Source organism: Oncorhynchus mykiss, chromosome 25, assembly GCF_057628025.1.
Source record: "Oncorhynchus mykiss isolate SJ-2025 chromosome 25, ASM5762802v1, whole genome shotgun sequence".
In the NCBI taxonomy this organism is placed as follows: domain Eukaryota; kingdom Metazoa; phylum Chordata; class Actinopteri; order Salmoniformes; family Salmonidae; genus Oncorhynchus; species Oncorhynchus mykiss.
In genome coordinates, this window is record NC_143046.1 from 17,282,501 (window position 1) to 17,309,157 (window position 26,657).

The window sequence follows — 26,657 nt, forward strand, 5'->3', positions numbered from 1 at the left end:
CATCTCCTCTTCTCTCTTCTCTTCTTCTAAAAGGCCTCCTGACTTGGTTCAGTTTCCACTGAGGGACAGGAAAGGATGAATGCTGTTACATTATTCACAGAGGGACTGGAATGGTGACTACACACTCTCAGGAGCAGTGCTTATATAGCTTACCTGTCTGTGTCTGACACAACACACAGCTGTAGTGGTAGCAGCTGGCTGATGAGAGAATCATGTTCACACCAATCCTGATAGGATTCTAATAACCAGTTCATTGAAGTGACCACATACATGCTCATCCTCAATGCAGACCTCAGCTGACATGTAATGTTTGTGTTAAAGAAGAAATCTAGGCACCACACACACGCGCACACACACACGCACACAGACACACACATGCACGCACACAGACACACACAGACACACACACATACAGACACACACAATTCAGCCTTCTGTTATCCAGTCAGTGTGCATAATTTATACAAGCCCCAGATCTCTCTGCTAAAGACAGCATGCTGAGGCATTTGCAGCAGAGCAGCAGCAGTTCATTGATGTGTGTGTGTGTGTGTGTGTGTGTGTGTGTGTGTGTGTGTGTGTGTGTGTGTGTGTGTGTGTGTGTGTGTGTGTGTGTGTGTGTGTGTGTGTGTGTGTGTGTGTGTGTGTGTGTGTGTGTGTGTGTCTGTGTGTGTGTGTGTGTGTGTGTGGGTGTGTGGGTGTGTGTGTGTGTGTACAGTTTATGTGCATGCATATGTGCTCTACATAGACAGAAATGACAATGACAGAGAGAGAGAGAGAGAGAGAGAGAGAGAGAGAAAGAGAGAAAGAGACAAAGAGAGAGAGATTAGCAAAATGCTGTGCTTAAATTGTTCAACATGGTTTTAACTTCTGGCTACTTCCCTGATGTCTGGAACCAGGGGCTCATCTCCCCTATCCACAAAAGTGGAGACAAATCAGACCCCAATAATTACAGGGGAATTTGCATAAACAGTAACTTGGGAAAGGTTTTCTGTAGCATTTTGAATTCAAGAATTCAAACCTTTCTTCAAGAAAAAAATGTAATGAGTAAATGTCAAATTGGCTTTTGATTCTATTTGACACAAAGGGCTATTCTACAAAATTCTCCAAAGTGGGCTTGGTGGTGAGATGTATGACTTAATAAAATGTATGTACACAGAAAACAAGTGTGCAATAAAAATCAAAAACCAAAGAACAGAATTATTTTCACAATGTCGAGGTGTGAGACAAGGCTGCATTTATATCAATGAATTAGCAGACATGTTGGACCAATCTCCAGCCCCAGGACTCACACTATTTAACACAGAGGTGAAATACCTGCTACAGTGCCTTGCGAAAGTATTCGGCCCCCTTGAACTTTGCGACCTTTTGCCACATTTCAGGCTTCAAACATAAAGATATAAAACTGTATTTTTTTGTGAAGAATCAACAACAAGTGGGACACAATCATGAAGTGGAACGACATTTATTGGATATTTCAAACTTTTTTAACAAATCAAAAACTGAAAAATTGGGCGTGCAAAATTATTCAGCCCTTTTACTTTCAGTGCAGCAAACTCTCTCCAGAAGTTCAGTGAGGATCTCTGAATGATCCAATGTTGACCTAAATGACTAATGATGATAAATACAATCCACCTGTGTGTAATCAAGTCTCCGTATAAATGCACCTGCACTGTGATAGTCTCAGAGGTCCGTTAAAAGCGCAGAGAGCATCATGAAGAACAAGGAACACACCAGGCAGGTCCGAGATACTGTTTGAAGAAGTTTAAAGCCGGATTTGGATACAAAAATATCTCCCAAGCTTTAAACATCCCAAGGAGCACTGTGCAAGCGATAATATTGAAATGGAAGGAGTATCAGACCACTGCAAATCTACCAAGACCTGGCCGTCCCTCTAAACTTTCAGCTCATACAAGGAGAAGACTGATCAGAGATGTAGCCAAGAGGCCCATGATCACTCTGGATGAACTGCAGAGATCTACAGCTGAGGTGGGAGACTCTGTCCATAGGACAACAATCAGTCGTATATTGCACAAATCTGGCCTTTATGGAAGAGTGGCAAGAAGAAAGCCATTTCTTAAAGATATCCATAAAAAGTGTAGTTTAAAGTTTGCCACAAGCCACCTGGGAGACACACCAAACATGTGGAAGAAGGTGCTCTGGTCAGATGAAACCAAAATTGAACTTTTTGGCAACAATGCAAAACGTTATGTTTGGCCTAAAAGCAACACAGCTGAACACACCATCCCCACTGTCAAACATGGTGGTGGCAGCATCATGGTTTGGGCCTGCTTTTCTTCAGCAGGGACAGGGAAGATGGTTAAAATTGATGGGAAGATAGATGGAGCCAAATACAGGACCATTCTGGAAGAAAACCTGATGGAGTCTGCAAAAGACCTGAGACTGGGACGGAGATTTGTCTTCCAACAAGACAATGATCCAAAACATAAAGCAAAATCTACAATGGAATGGTTCAAAAATAAACATATCCAGGTGTTAGAATGGCCAAGTCAAAGTCCAGACCTGAATCCAATCGAGAATCTGTGGAAAGAACTGAAAACTGCTGTTCACAAATGCTCTCCATCCAACCTCACTGAGCTCGAGCTGTTTTGCAAGGAGGAATGGGAAAAAATGTCAGTCTCTCGATGTGCAAAACTGATAGAGACATACCCCAAGCGACTTACAGCTGTAATCGCAGCAAAAGGTGGCGCTACAAAGTATTAACTTAAGGGGGCTGAATAATTTTGCACGCCCAATTTTTCAGTTTTTGATTTGTTAAAAAAGTTTGAAATATCCAATAAATGTCATTCCACTTCATGATTGTGTCCCACTTGTTGTTGATTCTTCACAAAAAAATACAGTTTTATATCTTAATGTTTGAAGCCTGAAATGTGGCAAAAGGTCGCAAAGTTCAAGGGGGCCGAATACTTTCGCAAGCCACTGTTTATATAATATGACATTTGTAATGTCTTTACTGTTTTGAAACCTCTGTATGTGTAATGTTTACTGTTAATTTTTGTTGTTTTTCACTTTATATATTCACTTTGTATGTTGTCTACCTCACTTGCTTTGGCAATGTTAACACATGTTTCCCATGCCAATAAAGCCCTTGAATTGAATTGAATTGATAGAGAGAGGGAGAGAGAGAGAGAGAGAGAAAGAGAGAGAGAGAGCACGAGAGAGAGAGAGCGAGAGAGAGAGAGAGAGAGAGAGAGAGACAGAGACAGAGAGAGGGATAGAGAACTTGTGTAGATACTCAAAGCATTAGAGCCTGTCTCTCATTACATCTGGGACTTTGCATAGATGAGGTTCCAGTGGTGAGTAAGAGTCTGTCTGTGTCACTGTTGAGTCAAGGAAGTGTGGTCTTTGATGGCAGCATCTGAGTAGCAGATTACCTACACTACAGTCACCTCAACAAGAGTATTTGACAGTGAAGCTGCTCTGTGGCTAACTAAATAGCTGGAAAACAATGAAAGCACTTCAGCAGCAGACAGGGACTGGTTCAGCCATACAGAAACACACAGCTGACAGAGACAAACATTCCTAGCATCCTGTTGTCTCCTCTCTATTATGAGCCCTGATAGGAGGAAATGGTGGCTAGGTCTCAACTGCATCCATTTCACCCATCAAGGCCTTTCAAATGACTGGTCATGGGAGCAATGAGAATGAGTTGACGATTTTAAATTGTTTTTGTGTCTCATCATGATCTAACAGCACCAACCATTCAGGACTGGGTGTTTGGTCTCCCTACTTCCTGTCACATGGTGTCAGTCTCCAGGTGTCAGAGAATGTGTACTGTCCATGGTGCTGAAACACTGTCAGGAAGATGTTGACATTTGCCTCAGGTAGAGACCAGGGCTGTATGTATCAAGCGTCTCAGAAAAGGAGTGCTGATCTAGGATCAGGTCTTTCCTGTCCATGTAACCTTATTCATTGTGATCTATAAGGCAAAACCAATCCTAAATCAGCACTACTACTCTGAAATGCTTGATACATGCGGCCCCTGATCATACTGGTATTATTTCATCATGCTAAAGGTGATGAGCTGAGTAAAGACTGCTTCAGTTCTCCAGACTATTTGGACACATCCAAAGAATGTGTCACAGAGAATAGCAGATAATGTAACTGATGATTTAAAGAGACAATAGGCCACTGTCTTACTCTTATCATACATGACAACAAGTAAAACAGACTGAGAATGGATGGATGCTATTCAGAGGTCAGAGAATATGAGCTGGCCACATTGCTGAAACATTGTCGTGCCTCTCATCTTTAGTGAAGGGCCCTAAAGGACTAAATATCCACCACCTGATCTAACAGCACCAACCGTTTTGGACTAGATGATTGGTCTCCCTATTTCCTGTCACATGGTGTCAGTCTCCAAGTTGTTTGAAAGCTAACTGACATCTGAACGAATACTGATGGGTATTTGAAATGAAACTGTGTCATATTCTGTCAGATTCACTCTTCCTCTCTCTCTCTCTCTCTCTTTCTCACTTTCTCTTTCTTTCTCTCTCTCTGATACCTGTCCACCTCATTCTCAGACATGGGATACTACACTCACACACACACACACACAAACACTTTATCTGCCAGCACTGAGGCTTTTGTACAGAATCTATGTTCCATCTTTTGACTCTACATAGCCAAGCATGCCAATATCTTACCAACATGCACACTATAGACGGTAAATCATTTTCATAATCATGGATTGTCCATACCAAATCAATGTGCTTTGTACATGGGAATCGTCTCACTTGTCCCCAGTATTGACTATTCTACATCACTCTCACCTATAGCCAAATGTACTACAGTCTCTAGGATATCTGTCTCACACATCCATGCATGTCCTGGAAAAAAAACGAGCCGTCTTAGTTATGTGTCACCAGGGCATGGAGATTTGAACTGTGTCAATCATCACCGATAAGGCTCACAGGGAGACCAAAGACTCCTTATATCACCGGGGTATTAGCGTGCGGCCCTGAAGCGTCCAATGAAAGCTCAACTTACCGCAGTCCTCACACAACACGCTCTCCACATCCTTCTTCAGGTCCGTTCTGCTGGCGTCCAGCGGAGCAAACGATGCCTTGAATACTAAAGGCTCGCCTGTTGGGTCCATGAAAAATATATATCTGTGGTTCTCCTCTACAGTAGTGCACGAGGCCTCGGAACCGAAGTCCCCGACGGTCACGAGCTGCTCCCGCTCGAGTCCGCCGCTGTTCACGGGCCATACGTCTAGCACTTTGACATTCACACTGTACGGGTCCCGAGAGACGTTTTCCGGTGAGGAGCGCACCTCGCCCTCGATGACCACGGCGGATCGGTATGCCTGGTCCTGGAGGGAATTGAGACTCGGGGCGTAACAGGCGAAAGAGACCCCGATGACCAGCATGGAGAAATGGACCGGATCAAGCCTCATGCCTTCGGCCGTGGCTCCGTTGCTGCAGTGCTGGGGCGGCTGAGGGGCGCGGATGACGGAGCGGGGTTGAAGTGGGAGACTGCGAATAGGCTCCGATAGCAGGGCAGAGCGGCAGACCTTGTATAAGTGTCCATGCCATCTGTGTCTGCCGCTTTCCCCATACGGTTTCAGATGGGGACACACCAGCCTAAGAACCGGAAACGGCCCGGTTATGCATGGTTAAAAATGTGGTTGCTGCATCCTCCTTCAAACCTATTACTTTCTCTTGAAACGCAAAACAAGACTCGTAAATTACCCTCTACTCGAAACCAGAGGTTCTGCATGAAGCCTCTATAGGTGATCCTCTCTCTCCAGCAAATGTCATTGCATGGGTGGACGCATTGGCTTTCTATAACGGAAAACGAATGTTAGATTTCGCGAACAGAAAAGCACAAATACACACAGCCAGACACACACAAGGTCGGGCTTTTTGATCCACCTTCAGAAATGTAGAAATCGGATTACTTTTCAGTAAAACGAAGAGTACGGAAGATAGCTGTTATCTGGTTATCCGGTTAGGCAAAGCCACAGCGCACTCCCTCCAGCCTCGTCCCCTGCACCCCACAAACACGAGCCGCTTACGTGAGCAAACATCACCTGCCCGGCCACTGGCGTCTGCTACCACTTCCTGCGCAAACACACTAATGACCGGAGCCACGCACCCAAAACCACTGACTAAGGGTCAATGAAACCGCCTTGAGTCAGAACCACGGGCAACCATGATAGCAACAGCATATGGTTCGGTCGCGGTTCAGTTTAAAAATATCCACCAAACCCAACGCTTAGAGGAGTGCGTACTGAACCACAGGGCTGGCGATTCAGAGAGTAAGTATAGAGACAAGGCTACACTGCGGCTAGTGCGATGACTAACGCTGCGAAAACCTCAATGGTTCCAGTAGTAGCCTAGTAGCCTATTGCACGGCAACCTGTGAGTTGGAGACCCCTCTTTCTGTTTAATCTATACGATACTATACCCAATAGCCACTCCACCTATTGAAAGGCACCGGGTCCTGCGGGCATGTTCATACAGGGCTGGAGATTTCTGCACCAAAAGAAAATTAGTAATGTGTGTGATGGTGGCCGAGTGGGTCAGCGTGTGGCCACATGTGAGAATATCGATTACCAGTATTGAAGTAACGGGGAAGCCACATGTGGATAGGCGGATGCATGTAACATGTGTGCTTTTTCTCTTCTCAAACCGCCAACAGACTGACGAAAGATGGCTAGTCATACACAGATACAAGATACACTATGTCATACACAGCTTCATGGTGGTGGTATTTTCCTATCTCTGCCAGACGCCCCCCCCCCCCCCCCCCTCAATCAATCAATCACTTAATTCGTTCAAGATTCCCCCGCTCGCTCATTCAGAGCGCAAGCTAGATGTCAGCTAGATGTCCTTGCTTAGAGGTCAGAAAACGTGCGCTGTCTGTGGTGCTGAAACGGCGTCAGGAAGATGATATCAGTAAGCGGTAGAGAAGTGATCATACGGTGATTTCTGATCATACTAAGGATATTTGACTGATTTTACCTCATGATATTACAGATCACATTTTATAGACTAAATATTGATTTAATTATTCCCATCTGTCATCAAATTCTATGTCCTTTTGATGCTCTGTTTTCATCCTCAATCAAATCACTCCTTCAACACGTCTGAGTCAATTATCTCATAAAGAGACAAATAAACAGTTATCAGTTAAGTAGACTATTATATCTCATTTTACCCACCATGCTGTACATGTACATCAATAAAATACACATTTGTATTGTCTGTCTCTTCTCTGTTCAACACATGGGTAGGCTAGTGTTTCATTCGAGGAATTTGTTTGATTCTCCCATGACAGATGATGAACATTTTGGATATTTTGTGTAATATGAGGATGTTATATTACTAATAGGACATGGAAATCAGGGACATTATAATGAAGCATTGCATCATCACACATTATGAAGGACTTCGATTTAGTTTAAACGTTACTGAATTATATGCAGCTGCTGCACAGTTTAGGCGCAAACTTGTATATCTTGAACACACCCCTCTCCAAAACTACAGTAGGCTACTTTAATTTCCTTTCTAAAGCGTAGAGCTCTCGCGATATCGGCGGAGTGGTTGACGGGTATTCGAGGTTGCAGCAGGCTGAGGGAGACCGTGGAAGGTAAGCAGGGAGGCAGCATCATGGCGGACAGAGACAGTGGCAGTGACCACGGAGGGCTGGCCACAGGCCCCGGCTCGCTGCCCCCGGGCGCGATGGGCGCCGCGGCAAGACTCCAACACGACACAGAGGAGCTCGCATCGAAGCGAGTCGACATCCAGAATAAGCGCTTCTACCTAGATGTGAAGCAGAATGCAAAAGGCCGCTTCCTAAAGATAGCCGAGGTCGGAGCTGGGGGAAACAAGAGCCGCCTCACTCTCTCTATGTCAGTGGCAGTGGAGTTCCGCGACTATCTCGGGGACTTCATCGAACATTACGCCCAACTGGGCCCGAGCAACCCGGACATAGTGCAGGATGAGCCCCGGCGAGCCCTCAAGAGCGAATTTCTAGTGCGAGAGAATCGCAAATATTACATGGATCTGAAAGAGAACCAGAGGGGGCGGTTCCTCAGGATCCGTCAAACCGTTAATCGGGGGCCCGGATTGGGAAGCGCACAAGGCCAGACAATCGCGCTTCCAGCGCAGGGACTTATCGAGTTCCGTGATGCTTTAGCCAAACTCATCGATGATTACGGTATGGATGAGGATCCAGCCGAACTACCCGAGGGCACCTCCTTGACTGTTGACAACAAGCGCTTTTTCTTCGACGTGGGTTCCAACAAGTATGGAGTATTCATGCGGGTCAGCGAGGTGAAGCCTACCTACCGGAACTCCATCACTGTTCCGTGCAAAGTGTGGTCCAAATTCGGCAACACGTTCTGTAAATATGCCGAGGAGATGAGAAAAATCCAGGAGCGGAGTAGAGAAAAACGGGCCTCCGAACTCCTACCGGAGGGCCAACATGGTGACGACGGGGACGATGATTGACGGATTACCGGTTTGAGCAGAAATAATTAAATAACAACAAACAGACTTTATAAACCGACTTTTACTATAAAATATAAAGAGAGAATTCCAAGGGAAGCACCCCACACACAACCTTCACAGTCAGATTGGCAGTACTGTCTCGTCGTTCATTGCTGGATATCACCCACTTACCAACCATTTTAACAGTAAGCCGCTGCTATCAATAACTGTTTGAACTGTAAAATATGAACTGTTTCCTACTTGATTTAAATGACAATGAACAGAGTGTTTATTCCTCTAACAAACAAACGAACCGATTTTGCATACGTCCATGCTATTTCGAAAAGGTTTCCAAAGTGCAAATTCAAAAAATACAAAATAAAAACCGGGGTATAAGCCTACATGGAGATTACGACGATCTCCATGTGAAGAAACATTTGACATCAGCACAAAGAGACAATAAATAAATAACTTTACCAAACCAAAATCTGAAATCAGATGTAGTTTATAAGGTACGCAGGAAATAAAAATGAAAACGCTATCCATTTAATGTGTACTGCAGAACGCAACGCACAGGCTGAAAAATAGACATCTGCCAATATGCCTACACCTCTTTTTAAAAGGCATTTGAGAAAGTATTTCATTTGATCGAAAATGTAGCTAGAACTCGTTTCTATAATGTCATAGGCGTTCATTATGGAGTCTTTATAAATGAAGAGGAGAGTCTAAATACTGCGCTTCTATATAGGCCTAAATGGGCTAAAATCATCTTCACTATTGAATATCTACCCCTTTGCACCATGTCCATTCAAATTTGGACCAATGGTTAGATGAAAAAAGTGCTAACCTAGATATACTAATTATGATTTTGTGAATCAGCTGTATTTAAATCCTAAAATGCCCACGTTTTCTGTGGGCGAGTTTTCTTTTCTTTTTTTGGGGGGGGGGGGGGGACACGAGATGCTCAACCGGTGATGGGACCGCGAGACGCGTAAAAAAGACGCATCAGCGCGCGGCTACATGCATGCAGAGTCGCGTGGGCGCATCCTCTCTGACGTCAGAACAACCTGGTGCCTTATACACTCCACTCGTTTACGTGTTTCACATTGGGGTCGATGTTGATGATATCTCTCGACCACTGTATGTTTTCCTTGATGAGTACTGTACTGCAGTATGGCTATTGGTCAACACTGACTAGCCAAACCAGAGGCCCATTTCTGCAGCCTGTCTCCCTCCACAGGTGAGGAGAGCAGAGAATGGCTTCTAGAAACGCAACAGCAGCAGCACTTCTAAATTGAGCATGGATAGTCATCAGAGGTGTGGCGTTGATTCTGTCCACTTCTTGCACCCTGTAAAATAAGATGGGTTGTAACTGGATGTGTACAGTAGTCAGTCAGTGGGGATGAGATGGATGATGGATGGATGATGGATCGATGCCCTAAGAGTCCCTTGTGAGGTTTCTGGATGTAGGCCAAAAGGCCAAGGCAGTATCTTTCTATGGTGCTACAGCCCCAATATAATCCAAACTAGACCGGGCCTGCCGGTCTAATTTGTCACCTTGCTTTATTTGATTTCTCAATGTTACTCTCCACATGATGTTGTCTGAGCAGCAGTCTCCCTCTACACAGTGTGATGACAGACTGTGAGGACATTACATTATAGTGTGCAATATTGTACGTGCCAACCGTGGCATTGTATGTCGTATAGACAAAAAAAATAGAAATATATGTCTTTGATATTTGAAAAGCATGAGGCTGAATTCTGCATTATTATGGAAATGTGATGTCTTTCTCTGCATTTAAGTGAAAAGATGTCAAACTAGTGTGAGAGATTTCCCATCACTTTCATATACAGTAACCCCACTGTGTTTTAGTGAGTGTAGGCAAGTTTCTGGTGTTTCTCTTTCCACAGATTCACTACAGAGACATAGCTACTTCCCCCCTCACAAATCAGATAGCTTATCTCATCTTCAAGTCAGTGTTTAAGGCACAGTCCTCCCCCTTCTGTGTCTTATAATTTAATTGAATAGTATCTTGAAACTTCTGTTTTACTTGGATAAAAGGAGAAAAATTAAACAAACATTACACAATGTCAACAAATTGACATGATGACAGAGGGGGTTGCCCTGACGATGAAGTGACCAACCATTCTGCCTGGGGTGAAGACGAATCATTCTGACAGTTACCCAGCATCATTTTCTCTCAGTTCAGCAGTAAACAATGACATAGAGGATTTCTTTAAGCGATGATTAACAATCAGCTAGCTAGGTTAACCATCAGTAGCCGGCTTGGATTAGTTTATTATATATAAACCTACTCTACTGTACTGCCATCAGACCGGCTGGCATGATGTTGAAGACAGACTGAGCAGTAGTAGGTCTGCTATAATTCCACCTGCCATTTGGATTGAGTCAGAGTTACAAGTGTAAGAACGAGGCCTCGAGATGCATGGGTCCCTATGTGGGGCCCCATATAGCGACCCTATTATATGGCCCTTTACTAGGCCAGCATTAAAGCTACATTGGGTTTCTCTCCTCTTCTGGAGAAAAGTATATTCCCTAACACTGCCCCAGAATGTCAGAGATCCTTTGCATAGAGTAAAATCCACAGTTTATCTGCTACATTGTGCCCCACACATAAAGCACATTTGAGGCCAGAATTCAGTCAATACGGCACTAATGCTGTGAAAGACCAAATGCTATTTCTACACAGTACAGGCTTGATTGAATTCAGGCCTCAAATGCGAAACATGAAGACTGGAAATTCAATCCACCTTTTTCAACACTCTCTTACCTGCCAATCCTAGACATACTAATTCTAACTCATTCAGCTCACATTTTATGTTTGTATGCCTCGCTCTGTAAAACGCACACATTTGAAAAATATTAAACAAAAGTGATAATTGTTTTGTCAGTTCACAAGGTGCTATTGGGTACGTTCTGGTTCCGGAGTGGAGTGGTTCTGTGTAGTAGATTCTAGAACACTGCCCATTATAAAGGTACAGCACAGTGTTGGGGTCAGAACCAACTGCCACTGTCCAGAGTGGATGGCTTTACCATGTTGCTCACATTGCACAGTTAATCAATGGTGCACAAAATGGACGCCATGTGTTTTTGTCCGATAATCAAAACCTGCAATGGGTTGATTGAAACTGTGCAGCAGCATGGCTAGTTCAGTTCAGTGTAACATTGGTGGTGGTGATGGTGCTTGTGCGGTTTGCATCAGAGAGAGATGTCTTAGAATTTATGACCTATTAGAGGTGCTTTGTTCTTCATATTTGTACTTAACAGTGGGAATGTGTATTTTCTGACCAGTGATCTAAACAACAGCTGCATGACCATGGTAACAACCTCTACCAGTCCCTTTGGAGGTTTGGTCTTCTGGAATCTCTCCCACTAGAATTCCAAAACAGACTTAACTAACTTCCATTCATTCTACCAAGCTGTTTAAAGATCTGTTCATCTGATGTTTGTTTTCTTCGGTTCAACTGATCTAGTTTCAGTGTTCTATTGTCACTATGACGTTTCACTGGGCCTTCAAGTTCAGACCAATCACACACAGACAAAGTCTATAATATGGGCAAGGCCAATCACAATCTTGTTTGTGAAGCCAACAGTCATCTTGGCCATTACTAGCTCAGCACACCTTCTGTTTTGCACATACCAATGCAGAGTCCTTCATGTATGCAGACTGTATAGGCTACTGTTCTGTACAGGGATGAGACATTGGGAAAAGGGGCTATAAAAGTCAATGGGGAGGAAGAGGGTCAATGCACAATGAACATATCCCATGTCACGGTATGGTCTAACTACCCGTTTATCAACCCTATATTATATGTTGTACCTTTCAAAATATTTTATCTGTGGTGTGTGTGTGTGTGTGTGTGTGTATATATATATATATATGGTTTGTTAAATATGATGATCCTTTCAGAAAAATCTAACATACAGTATAAACAGGAAAAGCATATTGCTGTTTTTTTTCCTTTGTATTTTATACTTACAGAAAGCATTGAATAAAATGGATAAATACTTGCACTTTAGATATATTAAGAAAATACAAAATCTGCATATTATTTTTGATAGGGATCTCACATTCAGAGAGTATAAATTACTTTCCAGGCTTCATGACATTGCTGGACAGAGATGTATCGAGTTCTACTTATTTAAGTATATTTTGTCTGTGTTTCAGAAGGTTTACTAAAGTAAATTGCATGATTAACTAGTGCTACACCAATATTGTTATTTTTTAGTTGGTAGAAATGTCTGAAAACTGTGATAACAGTCCACATGTCCCATGTATAACTTCTCATACATTCTAGAGCAGTTCTTACTTATTTATGGCCTTTCCTGACTACATGACGATGGTGCTTAAATTGGCTTTGAAAAAATCTGCTCATCCTACATCTGGCATCATCATAACTTGCATCTTACTGTACTTCATTACTTTGTTTATGTACTTTCACTACCTTATTAAATTTATGTTGATGGAAAAAAGTGTGCTGTTTTGTACGTTGTTGTCTTAATGTTAGAAAGCCGTTCGTCTGAAAATGACTAATTGCAATGCACCGCCATTCCTCATGCTCGTGTCTATATGGAGTGTCTGGCTGAGTTCCACAGAAAATATTCATCAGAATGGTCCAAAATAACTTCAATATGGAAGTACTGGTAGTGGCGCCAATAGACCTACCTGCTGGTGAAGTGGGAAGTTCACTAGAAGATACTTCAGGCGCTTTCCAACGTGATGGCGATATGGGATAATGGTGCGGTCCATGGTGCTAAAATAGGCCAATTCATATGGAAGGCCAAAATGTTCAAATCGTATTACCCGGAAAAAAATTATTAACACTTGTAATTATCATTTCTCACTTGGTCAAGAATAGACAGGTTGGCTGACAATGTCGCGAAAATAATGCACGCGCATCAATGGGCCCGGATTCCTTGCTTTATGATTCTGAACTGTCAGATAGCTGGCAACAATGACAAGAAGCGGTCATGTGGGGAATCATAGTTGGCTCGTTTCAGCTGTTTTTTAAAATCTTATTATTGATACCATGTCTTGTTTTGAGGTGTTTTGATTGATTTCATGTCAATGATAATATGGCTAAAATTCGCTAGCTAGCTAACCAATAACTAACAATGTATTTGAAAGACAATCAAATAAAATGTTATTTGTCACATACTTGGTAAACAACCGGTGTATACTGTAAAGAAGCAGGCAGGGAGCAGGTCTCGAACCCTCGACCTTCTAGCCCGAGGTCCAGCGCACTATCGACTGTGCCACAAAAGCATGCGATTTCTACACTTATAAACCCAGAGTCGTTACAATACTAACAGTGAAATGCTCACTTACAGGCCCTTCCCAACAACGCAGAGAATAAAAAAAAAGAGAAATAACAGAAAACTAATATGAGTCCGAGTTGATATGCAGGGGTATGAGGTAATTGAGGTATATACACTGTATGTATATATAGGTAGGGATAAAGTAACTAGGCAACAGGATAGATAATAAATAGTAACAGCAGCATATGTGGTGAGTAAAAAGACTTAGTGCAAAAATGGTAAATGAAAATAGTTAAATAGTTAACCAATAGCTACCCGGAACAACTATTTAGCATTCTTATGGCTTCGGTGTAGAAGCTGTTTAATGTCCTGTTGGTTCCAGACTTGGTGCATCAGTACCTCTTGTCATGTGGTATGAGAGTCTATGACTTGAGTAGCTGTAGTCCTTGACAATTTGTAGGGCCTTCTTCTGACACCGCCTGGTATAGAGGTCCTGGATGGCAGGGTGCTCGACCCCAGTGATGTACTGTGTGATACACACTACCATCTGTACTGTCTTGCGGTGATGCAGCCAGTCAAGATGCTCTCAATGGTGCAGCTGTGGAACCTTTTGAGGATCTGAGGGCCCATGCCAAGTCTTTTCAGCTTCCTGAGGGGCAAGAGGCGTTGTCGTGCCTTCTTCAAGACTGTGTTGGTGTGTGTGGATGACTGTTGGTGTTAATTCCTAAGTGATGTGGACACAGAGAAGCTTGAAGCTCTCGACCCACTCCACTACAGCCTTGTCAATATGGATGGGGGTGTGCTTGGCCCTGTTTCCTGTAGTCCAGGATCAGCTCCTTTGTATTTCTATTATATATAAAAGATGACTTTATGAAGCCCTGACAATAATAACTAGTAAAGATGTATTTCACTTTAAACTGCCCTAAACAAACAGAACAACTATATAACATTTCCATTTTTTACAACAAAGTGCCCTAGCTTCATTAGTTAAAAAAAAAAACACACATACTAATATTTTAGACAGGATCAGCAAAGTAAAAAACCTTCTCACATTTCTATATTACAACAGCACTGCTCTGCCCTAAAACATAGGGAAAACAATGGTTAGTTAGCACAACAGCCAAAGTGACAAGGTCGGTCCTCAGAGTAAGAAAGACATAACTAATAAGGTATAAAATGGGAGTTCTGATTCTGAATTCCACTTCAGTAAACAGAGCTAAGGATCAATGATCCAGTCTCATCACTCTGGAATAGAAAAACACAGGATATATATAGCCCCTGTGTCTGGTCTGACCGTGCAAATATTCCGTACCGCTTCAGTGTCGAGAAAGAGATAATAAGAATTAGGGACGCTATCCCATCTGAAGTCCAGCCAGGGGGAAGGGAGAAAGAGAAGGGGATGAGTTTCAATGTTCAATGAAGAATAATGTAGTCCAGCAGAACCACTGCCTTCCTTCCTCCCTCCATCTTTCCATGGTTCCGAGAGAGCTGGGTTACTCTCCTCTCTCTGGTCTCCGATATGAATATGATTCTACACACGAGTAACGCTGTGTTCTCTTCACCACTTCCTCTACCTCTGCTGCTCAGCACTTCCTCTACTTCTTCTGCTGCTAACCACTTCATCTAGTTCCTCTTTCTGCTCACCACTTTCTCTACTTCCTCTGCTGCTAATCACTTCATAAACTTCCTCTTCTGCTCACCACTTTCTTTACTTCCTCTGCTGCTAATCACTTCATCTACTTCCTCTTCTGCTCAGCAATTTATCTACTTACTCTGCTGCTCACCACTTCATCTACTTTCCCTGCTGCTCACCACTTCCTCTACTTCCTCTGGTGCTCACCACTTCTGCTACTTCCTCTGCTGCTCAGCCTGTGCAGTCCTGCTGCTTTGTCTTTCAGTCTTTTGTTTTATCTGCACTCTGATGATGATATGATAGGAAGATGAGCTAGCTCCAACTCAGGGAGAGACGTCTTCTCTTCTTCTGCGTCAAAGAATAACAACACAGAACACAGATCCTTTAACGTTAGATCTGCTTCCCTTAACCCTGAACCCCACGTCCACTGGCCACACACACACACACACACACACACACACACACACACACACACACACACACACACACACACACACACACACACACACACACACACACACACTACTTAATCAAAAATGTTCAATTCAACAAGACATCTCACTTTTTTCCTTCAACCGTTACTCCTCATACTCAGTCAAATTCCTCCATCCCAACTTCCACTCAGCGTGACAGCAATACAAGTGTCCAGACAGTAACATAGAACTAAGGGTTATACAACATGGCACAGTGCTTTCATTCAGTCTGTTATCATATATGAAGCTCAGGTTCAAGTGGTATAAGAAATCTACAATAAATAAATACGTATTAATAATAAATAGTCTACACAGCAAGGAGTTGATCATCATAACAGTTCTGAGAGTCTGAGTAAGTGTTGTTCATCATCATAAGGCTCTCATACAGTAGGTGTGTTACATAGGCCTGCTCAGTAGGCCTGTTCAGATACACTGAGTCTCCATGCTCTATATGGTCCAGAGAAACCTGTTGAAGGCTCAGGTGAGAGAGACTACTTGATGCTACTGTGCCCCTCCACCCTGAAATCCACCATCCACCTCCTCAAACTAAAACACTCCACCCTTCCTTATGATGTCACTTCCTTTATGCAGGTAAGTCCTCTCTCCTCTTTCATCCTTTTTTCCACATCGTCATGTTCTCTGTTATAAGTGTTCATATAAGCACTGCCAGAGACAATTAGCTGTTGGTTAAATAACACCAGTAATACTGTATAGCTGGAACAATTATTACCGCTTTACTGGAAAATGAAATAGGAAGGAGGGAGGATTTGGGGAGTTGGTTGGATATGAGTCCAGTGCTTAGGCATTTAGGGGGGTGAGCCCTTTGGCTCAGAGGACAGTTACACGGGGGTGCATGATGGCGTTTTTAAGGGGGGTCTCCTCTCAACTCCGCTGGCCCGGGGCAGTGCGTCCAGAGGCCCTGCCGTTGAGACTGTGCTGGCTGATGGAAGGAGAGGACTGGGTCTTCCGGAGGTATCCCTCACACCCCCCTCGGCCCTCCCCAATCCCGCTCATCACACTAGCCTCTATCTTCTCCAGGTCGTCTGTCTCTGCCCTCATCTTGGCCTGGAGCAGGTTGATATACGTCTCGTACCGACTCTTCTGCAATGGAGAGAGAGGGGGAATGAAGATGATGTGACTATAAATGTGCGTATATCACACATATGGCTCATTTAACACATACTGTAGCTATTACACAATGCTTCCCTACAGAGAGAAAGAGGATGAATGTCAAATCAACTCATGATGGGGGAAAAACACAGAGAAAGGGAATATAGGACATTGATCTTGTGATTCTGTCACAACTATAACACAACAACAGCATATCTATTTGAGATTTACCCAGGCCTACGTACAGAGAAACAGTTACACAGAGAGAGAGAGAGAAAGAGAGAGAGAAAGAGAGAGAACGAGAGAGAGAGAGAAAGAGAGAGAGAAAACGAGAGAGAGAGAGCGATGATGTTAATTAACAATAATTTTGATCCGAATGTGCAAATTGTCCAAACAGATCTGTAAAATAGATAGACTATTTAAAAATGGTTATTGGACCATAAACAGATTTGGCTCATTAATATACAATACGGTCCAAATAATGATGATCCACGCTTCTTTGAAAATAGATATAATAATTTATCAAGCTACAAGCAATACAAGACTATTATTATGGTGGGAGATTATAATACGTTTTAAATACCTCAGTGGACCGTAAAGGAAATCACACTACAAACTATCACCCTCAGACACTTAAGGAAACCATGAATGTCATGGATATATTGGAATAAGTGGATATAAGGAGGCTTAAATGTCCTGACCTAGTGAGATATACATGGAGGAGGCTTAAATGTCCTGACCTAGTGAGATATACATGGAGGAGGCTTAAATGTCCTGACCTAGTGAGATATACATGGAGGAGGCTTAAATGTCCTGACCTAGTGAGATATACATGGAGGAGGCTTAAATGTCCTGACCTAGTGAGATATACATGGAGGAGGCTTAAATGTCCTGACCTAGTGAGATATACATGGAGGAGGCTTAAATGTCCTGACCTAGTGAGATATACATGTCCTGACCTAGTGAGATATACATGGAGGAGGCTTAAATGTCCTGACCTAGTGAGATATACATGGAGGAGGCTTAAATGTCCTGACCTAGTGAGATATACATGGAGGAGGCTTAAATGTCCTGACCTAGTGAGATATACATGACGGAGGCTTAAATGTCCTGACCTAGTGAGATATACATGGAGGAGGCTTAAATGTCCTGACCTAGTGAGATATACATGGAGGAGGCTTAAATGTCCTGACCTAGTGAGATATACATGTCCTGACCTAGTGAGATATACATGGAGGAGGCTTAGTCAAGCTTGGCGTTTTGACGACTTTCTTATGTCATTCTCGCTGGGACCAAAAGTTGAAAAAGTGTTGATAGGGGACAGAATGTGGTAGGACCATCAAATAATTGTCATATACATTACATATACATTACTCCACATGGGACAGGATATTGGAAATGTAATCAAAGCCTATTGGATGATAACTTGTTTTTAACTAGGACAGAATAATTTATAACGGACTTTTTCAGATATAACACAAGTACAGCAGATGCCCTTATTGTATGGGGCACTTTTAAACGTGCCTTTAGAGGCCATGCAATTCAGTACTCATCTATAGAACAAAAGACATTTAGGTCAAAAGAGTCCATATTAACAAAGGAAATTGAAGGAGTAACAGTACAGATAGATAGTAATAAAAACTGTACCATGAAGGCTCAGAGTAATTTAGAGGAAAAACAAAAAGAAATGGAGGAACTTATTCTAGAAAGATCCAGTGTAATATATTATAAAAAATCAATCCAACTGGATGGAATACGGGGAAAAAAGTAACAAATGATTTTTTATTCTCCAACATAGAAATGCTACCAAAAAGTATTTCCTGAAACTTCTTACAAATGATGGAGTCACTCATGATTCACCAAACTATATTTTGAAATAGGAAGCAAAGTACTTTAAGCATATGTTTTCGTTTCAGTCTCCTGCATCTCCACTAACCGAAATTAATTGTACAGAAAGACTCATGTGAAGGCCAAATTACAGAGGAGGAACTTCTTGATGCAATTAAAGCCTTTAAGTCCAGGAAATCTTCAGGGCTGGATGGCATATAGGAACGTTATTAGCATGTTTTAACCACTGCTATAAAAATGGTAGATTATCAGATACTTAACAAAAAGGTCTCATTTCATTAATACTGAAACAGGACCAAAGTGGTACCTATAAAGATCCAGTCCATTTCATTGGAGGCCCCTTACACTTCAATGGTGTGATGCCAAAATTCTGGCAAAATGTATAGCGCATAACATTCAAAAGGTATTGTCGGATATAATTCATCCTAATCAGACAGGTTTTTTACGTGGACGATACATTGAGGATAATATAAGACAAGTACTGGAAACAATAGACCACTATGGCAAATCTGTGAAATCAGGCCTGGTATTCATAGCTGACTTTGAAAAGGCTTTTGACAAAGTATGACTAATTTGATTCATTTATAAATGCCTGGAATATTTCAATTTAGGAGAATCTCAAGTAAAACAAGCTTGTCCGCTATCGGGATATCTATTTATTACGGCCATAGAAATGCTATTAAAATCAGATCTAACAATAATATAAAGTGCTAGAAATCTAGGGCTTAAAAAAAGGTGTCATTGTACGCTGAAGATTCATGTTTTCGTTTAAAACCACAATTAGAATCCCCACACAGCCTCATAGAGGATCTAGATACTTTTTCTAACCTCTCTGGATTAAAACCAAATTATGATAAGTGTACTATATTATGAATCACAATAATTTTTTTACTTTTGCATTACTGTCTAGTTAACCATTAAAATGGTCTGACGGGGATGTGGACATACTCAGTATTCATATCCTGAAAGAAAGAAAAGATCTCCCTACGATACATTATAATAGAATGTAAGCAATAAATACGATCTTGCTACCATGGAAAGGAAAATACCTGTATATTTGTGGAAAAATCAACCTGATTAACTCTTTAGTCATATCCCAGTTTACTTATTTGCTTATGGCCTTGTCTACACCTAGCGACCTGCTTTTTAAATTATATGAGCAAAAAATATTCCATTTAATTTGGAACGGCAAGCCAGACAAAATGAAAAGGGCTTGTTTATATGATGAATATGAGTTCAGAGGGCAGAAATTATTAGATCATAAAGCATTAGACCTCACTAAAGGCTTCAGTCATACAAAAGTTATACTTAAATCCAAACGGGTTCTCTAGCAGATTAGTAAAAATGTCCCTTGATCAAGAATGGCCTTTTTCTCTTTATTCAGATTACAACCTCTCACTTTCGGTTATTTGAAAACGAAATCTCCAAAATATAGTTATTTTTAAAACAAGCCATAGAAAGTTGGTTACAATTTCAGTTTAATCCACCAGAAAAGACAGAACAAATATTACAACAAATATTGTGGTTAAACTCAAATATTCCAATTGATAAAAAAAACATTATTTGGGTAAAAAATGCTTAACAAGGATATCATCTTTGTAAATGATATCATAAATAGGACTGGTGGAGTTAGGTCACACATGCAGCTATCAAAAATATATGGAAACGTCTGCTCTACCCAAAATTACAACCAAATTAACTACAACATTACCGCAAAAATGGAAGAGGCAAAGTAAGGAACTTGTCTGTCTGCCCTGCATTAAAGACCAAAATTGGTTTAAAAAAATGGTGATGAAAAAGTATACCAGTTTCATTTAAGGTCCAAAAAACTGACAGCTGTGCCATATAGATAGCAAAAGAGTTGGGAAGAGATTTTCGATGTACCGATTTCATGGCACATGGTTTATGAACTCATACACAAAACAATGGCGGATTTAAAACTTAAAATGTTTCTATTTAAATGCTTATACAAAATTCTTGCAACCAATAGAATGTTATATGTATGGAGGATACAACCATCCCAGCTCTGTAGATTTTGCTGCGAAGAGATAGAATCCTTAGATTCTTTGTTTTGGTAGTGTCCATTTGTAGCTTGTTTTTGGTCGCAGGTTTAGGAATGGCTGAAGGATTGCAACATTTACCTGGATCTAACTCTGCAAATAGCACTGCTGGGTGATTTGAAAAGTCAATGTGAATCAATCTATAATACAATAATACTTTTAGAAAAAATGTTTATATATCATTTACAATCTGTAGAAACTATGAGAATTGAAAGGTTCAGAACTTTTGTGAAACATCACAGCAAATTTAAAAAATATATATGGCAAATAGAAATCAAAACTGGATGGTATTCTGAGATACAGTAACTGGGAAGGGTTGAGGTTAGCTGAAGGATGGGACTATATTATGTAGAAGCCTAAGTGTTGTTATCCATTCGTTTACCCCAATTAGGGGAGGGGTGGTAGGGTTAGGGGAAAATAATGAAGGAAAATATCTGAAAAAATATAAATATACACAGTACCAGGTCAAATGTTTTGACACACCTACAATCATTCAAGGGATTTTCTTTATTTTTACTATTTTATACATTATAGAATAATAGTGAAGACATCAAAACTATGAAATAACACATGGAATCATGTACTGAAATAACAAAATTATTTTTAAACAAATCAAAACATATTTTATATTTTGGATTCTTCAAAGTAGACACCCTTTGCCTTGATGACAGCTTTGCACACTCTTGGCATTCTCTCAAACAGCTTCACCTGGAATGCTTTTCCAACAGTCTTGAAGGAGTTCCCACATATGCTGAACACTTGTTGGCTGCTTTTCCTTCAATCTGCGGTCCAACTCATCCCAAATCATCTCAATTGGGTTGAGGTCAGGTGATTGTGGAGGCCAGGTCATCTGATGCAGCACTCCATCACTCTCCTTCTTGGTCAAATCGCCCTTACACAGCCTAGAGGTGTGTTGGGTCTTTGTCCTGTTGAAAAACAATGATATTCCCACGAAGCGCAAACCAGATTTTTTATTTTTATTTTATTTAACTAGGCAAGTCAGTTAAGAACAAATTCTTATTTTCAATGACAGCCTAGGAACAGTGGATTAACTGCCTTGTTCAGGGGCAGAGTGACAGTTTTTGTTTTACCATGTCAGCTCGGGTATTGCGATCTTGCAACCTTTCGGGTTACAAGTCCAACGCTCTAACCACTAGGCTACCTGCCGCCCCCAGATGGGATGGCGTATTGCTACAAAATGCTGTGGTAGCCATGCTGGTTAAGAGTGCCTTGAATTCTAAACAAATCACAGACAGTGCCACCAGCAAAGCACCCACACACCATCACATCTCCTCCTCCATGCTTCACAGGGGGAACCACACATGTGGAGATCATCCGTTCACCTACTCTTGAGTCTCACAAAGACATGGCGGTTGGAACCAAAAATCTCAAATTTGGACGCATCAGACCAAATAACAGATATCCACCGGTCTAATGTCCATTGATCGTGTTTCTTGGCCCAAGCAAATCTCTTCTTATTATTAGTGTCCTTTAGTAGTGGTTTCTTTGCAGCAATTTGACCATGAAGGCCTGATTCACACAGTCTCCTCTGAACAGTTGATGTTGAGATGTGTCTGTTACTTGAACTCTGTGAAGCATTCATTTGGGTTGCAATTTCTGAGGCTTGTAACTCTAATGAACTGATCCTCATTCAGAGGTGACTCTGGGTTTTCCTTTCCTGTGGCGGTCCTCATGAGAGTCAGTTTCATCATATCGCTTGATGGTTTTTGTGACTGCACTTGAAAAAACTTTCAAAGTCTTGAAATGTTCCATATTGACTGACCTTCATGTCTTAAAGTAATGATGGACTGTTACTTTTACCAAATAGGGCTATCTTCTGTATACCACCCCTACCTTGTCACAACACAACTGATTGGCTCAAACTAATTAAGAAGGAAAGAAATTACACAAATTCACTTTAACAAGACACACCTGTTAATTGAAATGCATTCCAGGTGACAACCTCATGAAGCTGGTTGAGATAATGCCTAGAGTTTGCAAAGCTGTCAACAAGGCAAAGGGTGGTTACTTTGAACAATCTAAAATATAAATATATTTTGATTGGTTTAACACTTTTTTGGTTACTACATGAGTCAATATGTGTTATTTCATAGTTTTGATGTCTTCACTATTATTCTACAATGTAGAAAATAGTCAAAGTAAAGAAAAACCTGGATTGAGTAGGTGTGTCCAAACTTTTGACTGGTGCTGTATATCTATCTATCTATCTATCTATCTATCTATCTATCTATCTATCTATCTATCTATCTATCTATCTATCTATCTATCTATCTATCTATCTATCTATCTATCTATCTATCTATCTATCTATCTAGCCTGCCTCCTGCCTGCCTGCCTGCCTGCCTATCTGCTTTGTCTCTTACCTCATATATGAGGTAGTGCTCTTTGATTCGGTACTCCTCCCACTCTCTGCTCTTGGGAGAAGGTGAGGGCGGACTCTTCCTGTGTTCCTCCACCTCCATACTCATCTGCTTCAGCTTCCCCTCGTGAAACTGCAGCTGTTCCTCCTGCACCAATCACAGCAACCCATCAAATACCACAATCAATCTAGGGTGCACTATCAAACTATGCTATATTTGTAGCTGTGTGTGTACCTGGTTTAGCCGGGTAGAGGAGGAGGGCAGTAGAGGTCTACAGAACGTCTTCATGGAGCCGATGGCAGCAGGGAAGGCCGGGGCAGAGAACAGAGCTGCTACCAGGTTAATACGAAATATCCACGACATCATCTCCTCCTCACTCCTACAGAGAGAGAGAGAGAGAGGGAGAGGGAGGGAGAGCAGGAGAGAGAGAGAGAGAGAGAGAGAGAGAGAGAGAGAGAGAGAGGGGGAGGGAGAGCAGGGGAGAGAGAGAGAGAGAGAAGAGGAAGAGAGAGCAGGGGAGAGAGAGAGAGAGGGAGAGGGAGGGAGAGGGAGGGAGAGCAAGAGAGAGAGAGAGAGAGAGAGAGAGAGAGAGAGAGAGAGGGAGAGGGAGGGAGAGCAGGAGAGAGAGAGAGAGAGAGAGAGAGAGAGAGAGAGAGAGAGAGAGGGAGGGAGAGGGAGGGAGAGCAGGAGAGAGAGAGAGAGAGAGAGAGAGAGAGAGAGGGAGGGGGAGGGAGGGAGGGAGAGAGAGTGGGAGAGCAGGAGAGAGAGAGAGAGAGAGAGCAGGAGAGGAAGAGAGAGCAGGAGAGAGAGGGAGAGAGAGAGGAAGAGGAAGAGAGAGCAGGAGAGGAAGAGAGAGCAGGAGAGAGAGGAAGAGGAAGAGAGAGCAGGAGAGAGAGAGCAGGAGAGAGAGGGAGAGAGGAAGAGGAAGAGAGAGCAGGAGAGAGAGAGAGCAGGAGAGGAAGAGAGAGCAGGAGAGGGAGAGAGAGAGGAAGAGGAAGAGAGAGCAGGAGAGAGAGAGCAGGAGAGGAAGAGAGAGCAGGAGAGAGAGGGAGAGAGAGGAAGAGGAAGAGAGAGCAGGAAAGAGAGAGAGAGAGGAAGAGGGAGGGAGAGCAGGAGAGAGAGAGAGAGAGGGAGAGGGAGGGAGAGCAGGAGAGAGAGAGAGAGAGAGAGAGAGAGAGAGAGGGAGGGAGAGCAGGAGAGAGAGAGAGAGAGAGAAGAGGAAGAGAGAGCAGGGGAGAGAGAGAGAGAGGGAGAGAGAGAGAGAGAGAGAGAGAGAGAGAGAGAGAGAGAGAGAGAAAAGAGGAAGAGAGAGCAGGGGAGAGAGAGAGAGAGAGAGGGAGAGGGAGGGAGAGGAAGGGAGAGAGAGTGGGAGAGCAGGAGAGAGAGAGAGAGAGAGAGAGAGAGAGAGCAGGAGAGGAAGAGAGAGCAGGAGAGAGTGGGAGAGAGAGAGGAAGAGGAAGAGAGAGCAGGAGAGGAAGAGAGAGCAGGAGAGAGAGTGAGAGAGAGGAAGAGGAAGAGCGAGCAGGAGAGAGAGAGAGCAGGAGAGAGAGGGAGAGAGGAAGAGGAAGAGAGAGCAGGAGAGAGAGAGAGCAGGAGAGGAAGAGAGAGCAGGAGAGAGAGAGAGCAGGAGAGAGAGGGAGAGAGGAAGAGGAAGAGAGAGCAGGAGGGAGAGAGAGCAGGAGAGGAAGAGAGAGCAGGAGAGAGAGGGAGAGAGAGAGAGGAAGAGGAAGAGAGAGCAGGAGAGAGAGAGCAGGAGAGGAAGAGAGAGCAGGAGAGAGAGGGAGAGAGAGAGAGGAAGAGGGAGGGAGAGCAGGAGAGAGAGAGAGAGAGAGAGAGAGAGAGCGAGAGAGAGAGAGGGAGGGAGGGAGAGAGGGAGAGCAGGAGAGAGAGAGAGAGAGCAGGAGAGGAAGAGAGAGCAGGAGAGAGAGAGCAGGAGAGGAAGAGAGAGCAGGAGAGAGAGGGAGAGAGAGAGAGGAAGAGGAAGAGAGAGCAGGAGAGAGAGAGAGAGCATGAGAGAGAGGGAGAGAGAGAGCAGGAGAGAGAGGGAGAGAGGAAGATGAAGAGAGAGCAGGAGAGAGAGAGAGCAGGAGAGGAAGAGAGAGCAGGAGAGGAAGAAAGAGCATGAGAGAGAGGGAGAGAGAGAGCAGGAGAGAGAGGGAGAGAGGAAGATGAAGAGAGAGCAGGAGAGAGAGAGGGCAGGAGAGGAAGAGAGAGCAGGAGAGAGGGAGAGAGAGAGCAGGAGAGAGAGGGAGAGAGAGAGAGCAGGAGAGAGAGGGAGAGAGAGAGAGGAAGAGAGAGCAGGGGAGAGAGAGAGAGAGAGAGGAAGAGGGAGGGAGAGCAGGAGAGAGAGAGAGGAAGAGGAAGCGAGAGCAGGAGAGAGGGAGAGAGAGAGGAAGAGGAAGAGAGAGCAGGAAAGAGAGAGAGAGGGAGGGAGAACAGGAGAGAGAGAGAGAGAGAGAGAGACATAGAGAGAGAGAGAGAGAGAGAGAGAGAGAGAGGAAGAGAGAGCAGGAGAGGGAGAGAGAGAGGAAGAGGAAGAGAGAGCAGGAGAGAGAGAGCAGGAGAGAGAGAGAGAGAGAGAGAATGAGAGAGAGAGAGGGAGGGAGGGAGGGAGGGAGGGAGGGAGGGAGGGAGGGAGGGAGGGAGGGAGGGAGGGAGGGAGGGAGGGAGGGAGAGCGAGAGAGCAAGAGAGGGGGAGGGAGAGCAGGAGAGAGAGGTAGAGAGAGAGGAAGAGGAAGAGAGAGCAGGAGAGAGAGGGAGAGAGAGGAAGAGGAAGAGAGAGCAGGAACGAGAGAGAGAGAACAAGAGAGAGAGAGGGGGAGGGAGGGAGGGAGGGAGGGAGGGAGGGAGGGAGGGAGGGAGGGAGGGAGGGAGGGAGGGAAAGAGTGGGAGAGAGAGAAAGAGAGGGAGAGAGAGACAAGGGGGAAGATAGACGTGTCTGTGTGAGCTCAGTTGGTAGTGCCAGGATAGAGGGTTTGATTCCCGGGACCACCCGTACATAAAATGTGTGCATGACTGTAATTCATTTTTGGGGAAAAGTATCAGCTAAACAGCATACATTATTATTATTGTAATATGAGAGAGAGTATGCCACAATTTGCGACAAAATAATATTTGGCTAATAATATTAATAATATTCGACTAATAATAACGCCACATTTCTGTACATCATGAAAGTCAGTTATCATTGCGTGACAAAATAACAATGTGCATTAGCGGACACAAAGCTGGTTCCCATGAACATGCCTGCAGCAGGGACACTCTCCTGTCAGAGAGAGAGAACAGGCCTCCCCTACAGGCCAGAGTAGCAGAGGACCTACGGTGCCTGCAGCAGGAACACTCTCCAGTCAAAGAGAGAGAACAGGCCTCCCCTACAGGCCAGAGTAGCAGAGGACCTACGGTGCCTGCAGCAGGA

At 43.2% G+C, this 26,657-nt stretch overlaps 3 protein-coding genes across 4 annotated transcripts in view; 1 reads left to right on the top strand and 2 right to left on the bottom strand.

Annotated features, from left to right (window-relative positions):
* The window catches only part of LOC110504389 (pro-neuregulin-2, membrane-bound isoform), a 63,839-nt gene extending 57,424 nt beyond the window's left edge, over window positions 1-6,415 (bottom strand). The window contains exon 1 of the mRNA XM_036970116.2: window positions 5,008-6,415. Coding sequence (XP_036826011.2) covers window positions 5,008-5,416 — 409 coding nt within the window. The 5' untranslated portion in view covers window positions 5,417-6,415. The remainder of the gene's footprint in view (window positions 1-5,007) is intronic.
* Window positions 6,416-7,238: 823 nt separating this feature from the next.
* LOC110504671 (transcriptional activator protein Pur-alpha) lies at window positions 7,239-12,951 on the top strand. Its single transcript, XM_036969937.2, has one exon. The coding sequence runs from the start codon at window positions 7,635-7,637 to the stop codon at window positions 8,475-8,477; it is 843 nt and encodes a 280-aa protein (XP_036825832.1). The 5' UTR covers window positions 7,239-7,634; the 3' UTR covers window positions 8,478-12,951.
* A 1,629-nt stretch (window positions 12,952-14,580) lies between these two features.
* Window positions 14,581-26,657, bottom strand: part of LOC110504656 (PH and SEC7 domain-containing protein 2) — a 65,983-nt gene continuing 53,906 nt past the window's right edge. For both annotated transcript variants that reach the window (XM_036969942.2, XM_090220262.1), the window contains 3 exons: window positions 23,477-23,621; window positions 23,246-23,389; window positions 14,581-16,944 (listed from right to left, as the gene is read on the bottom strand). In XM_036969942.2, coding sequence (XP_036825837.2) covers window positions 16,726-16,944; window positions 23,246-23,389; window positions 23,477-23,621 — 508 coding nt within the window. In that variant the 3' untranslated portion in view covers window positions 14,581-16,725. The remainder of the gene's footprint in view (window positions 16,945-23,245; window positions 23,390-23,476; window positions 23,622-26,657) is intronic.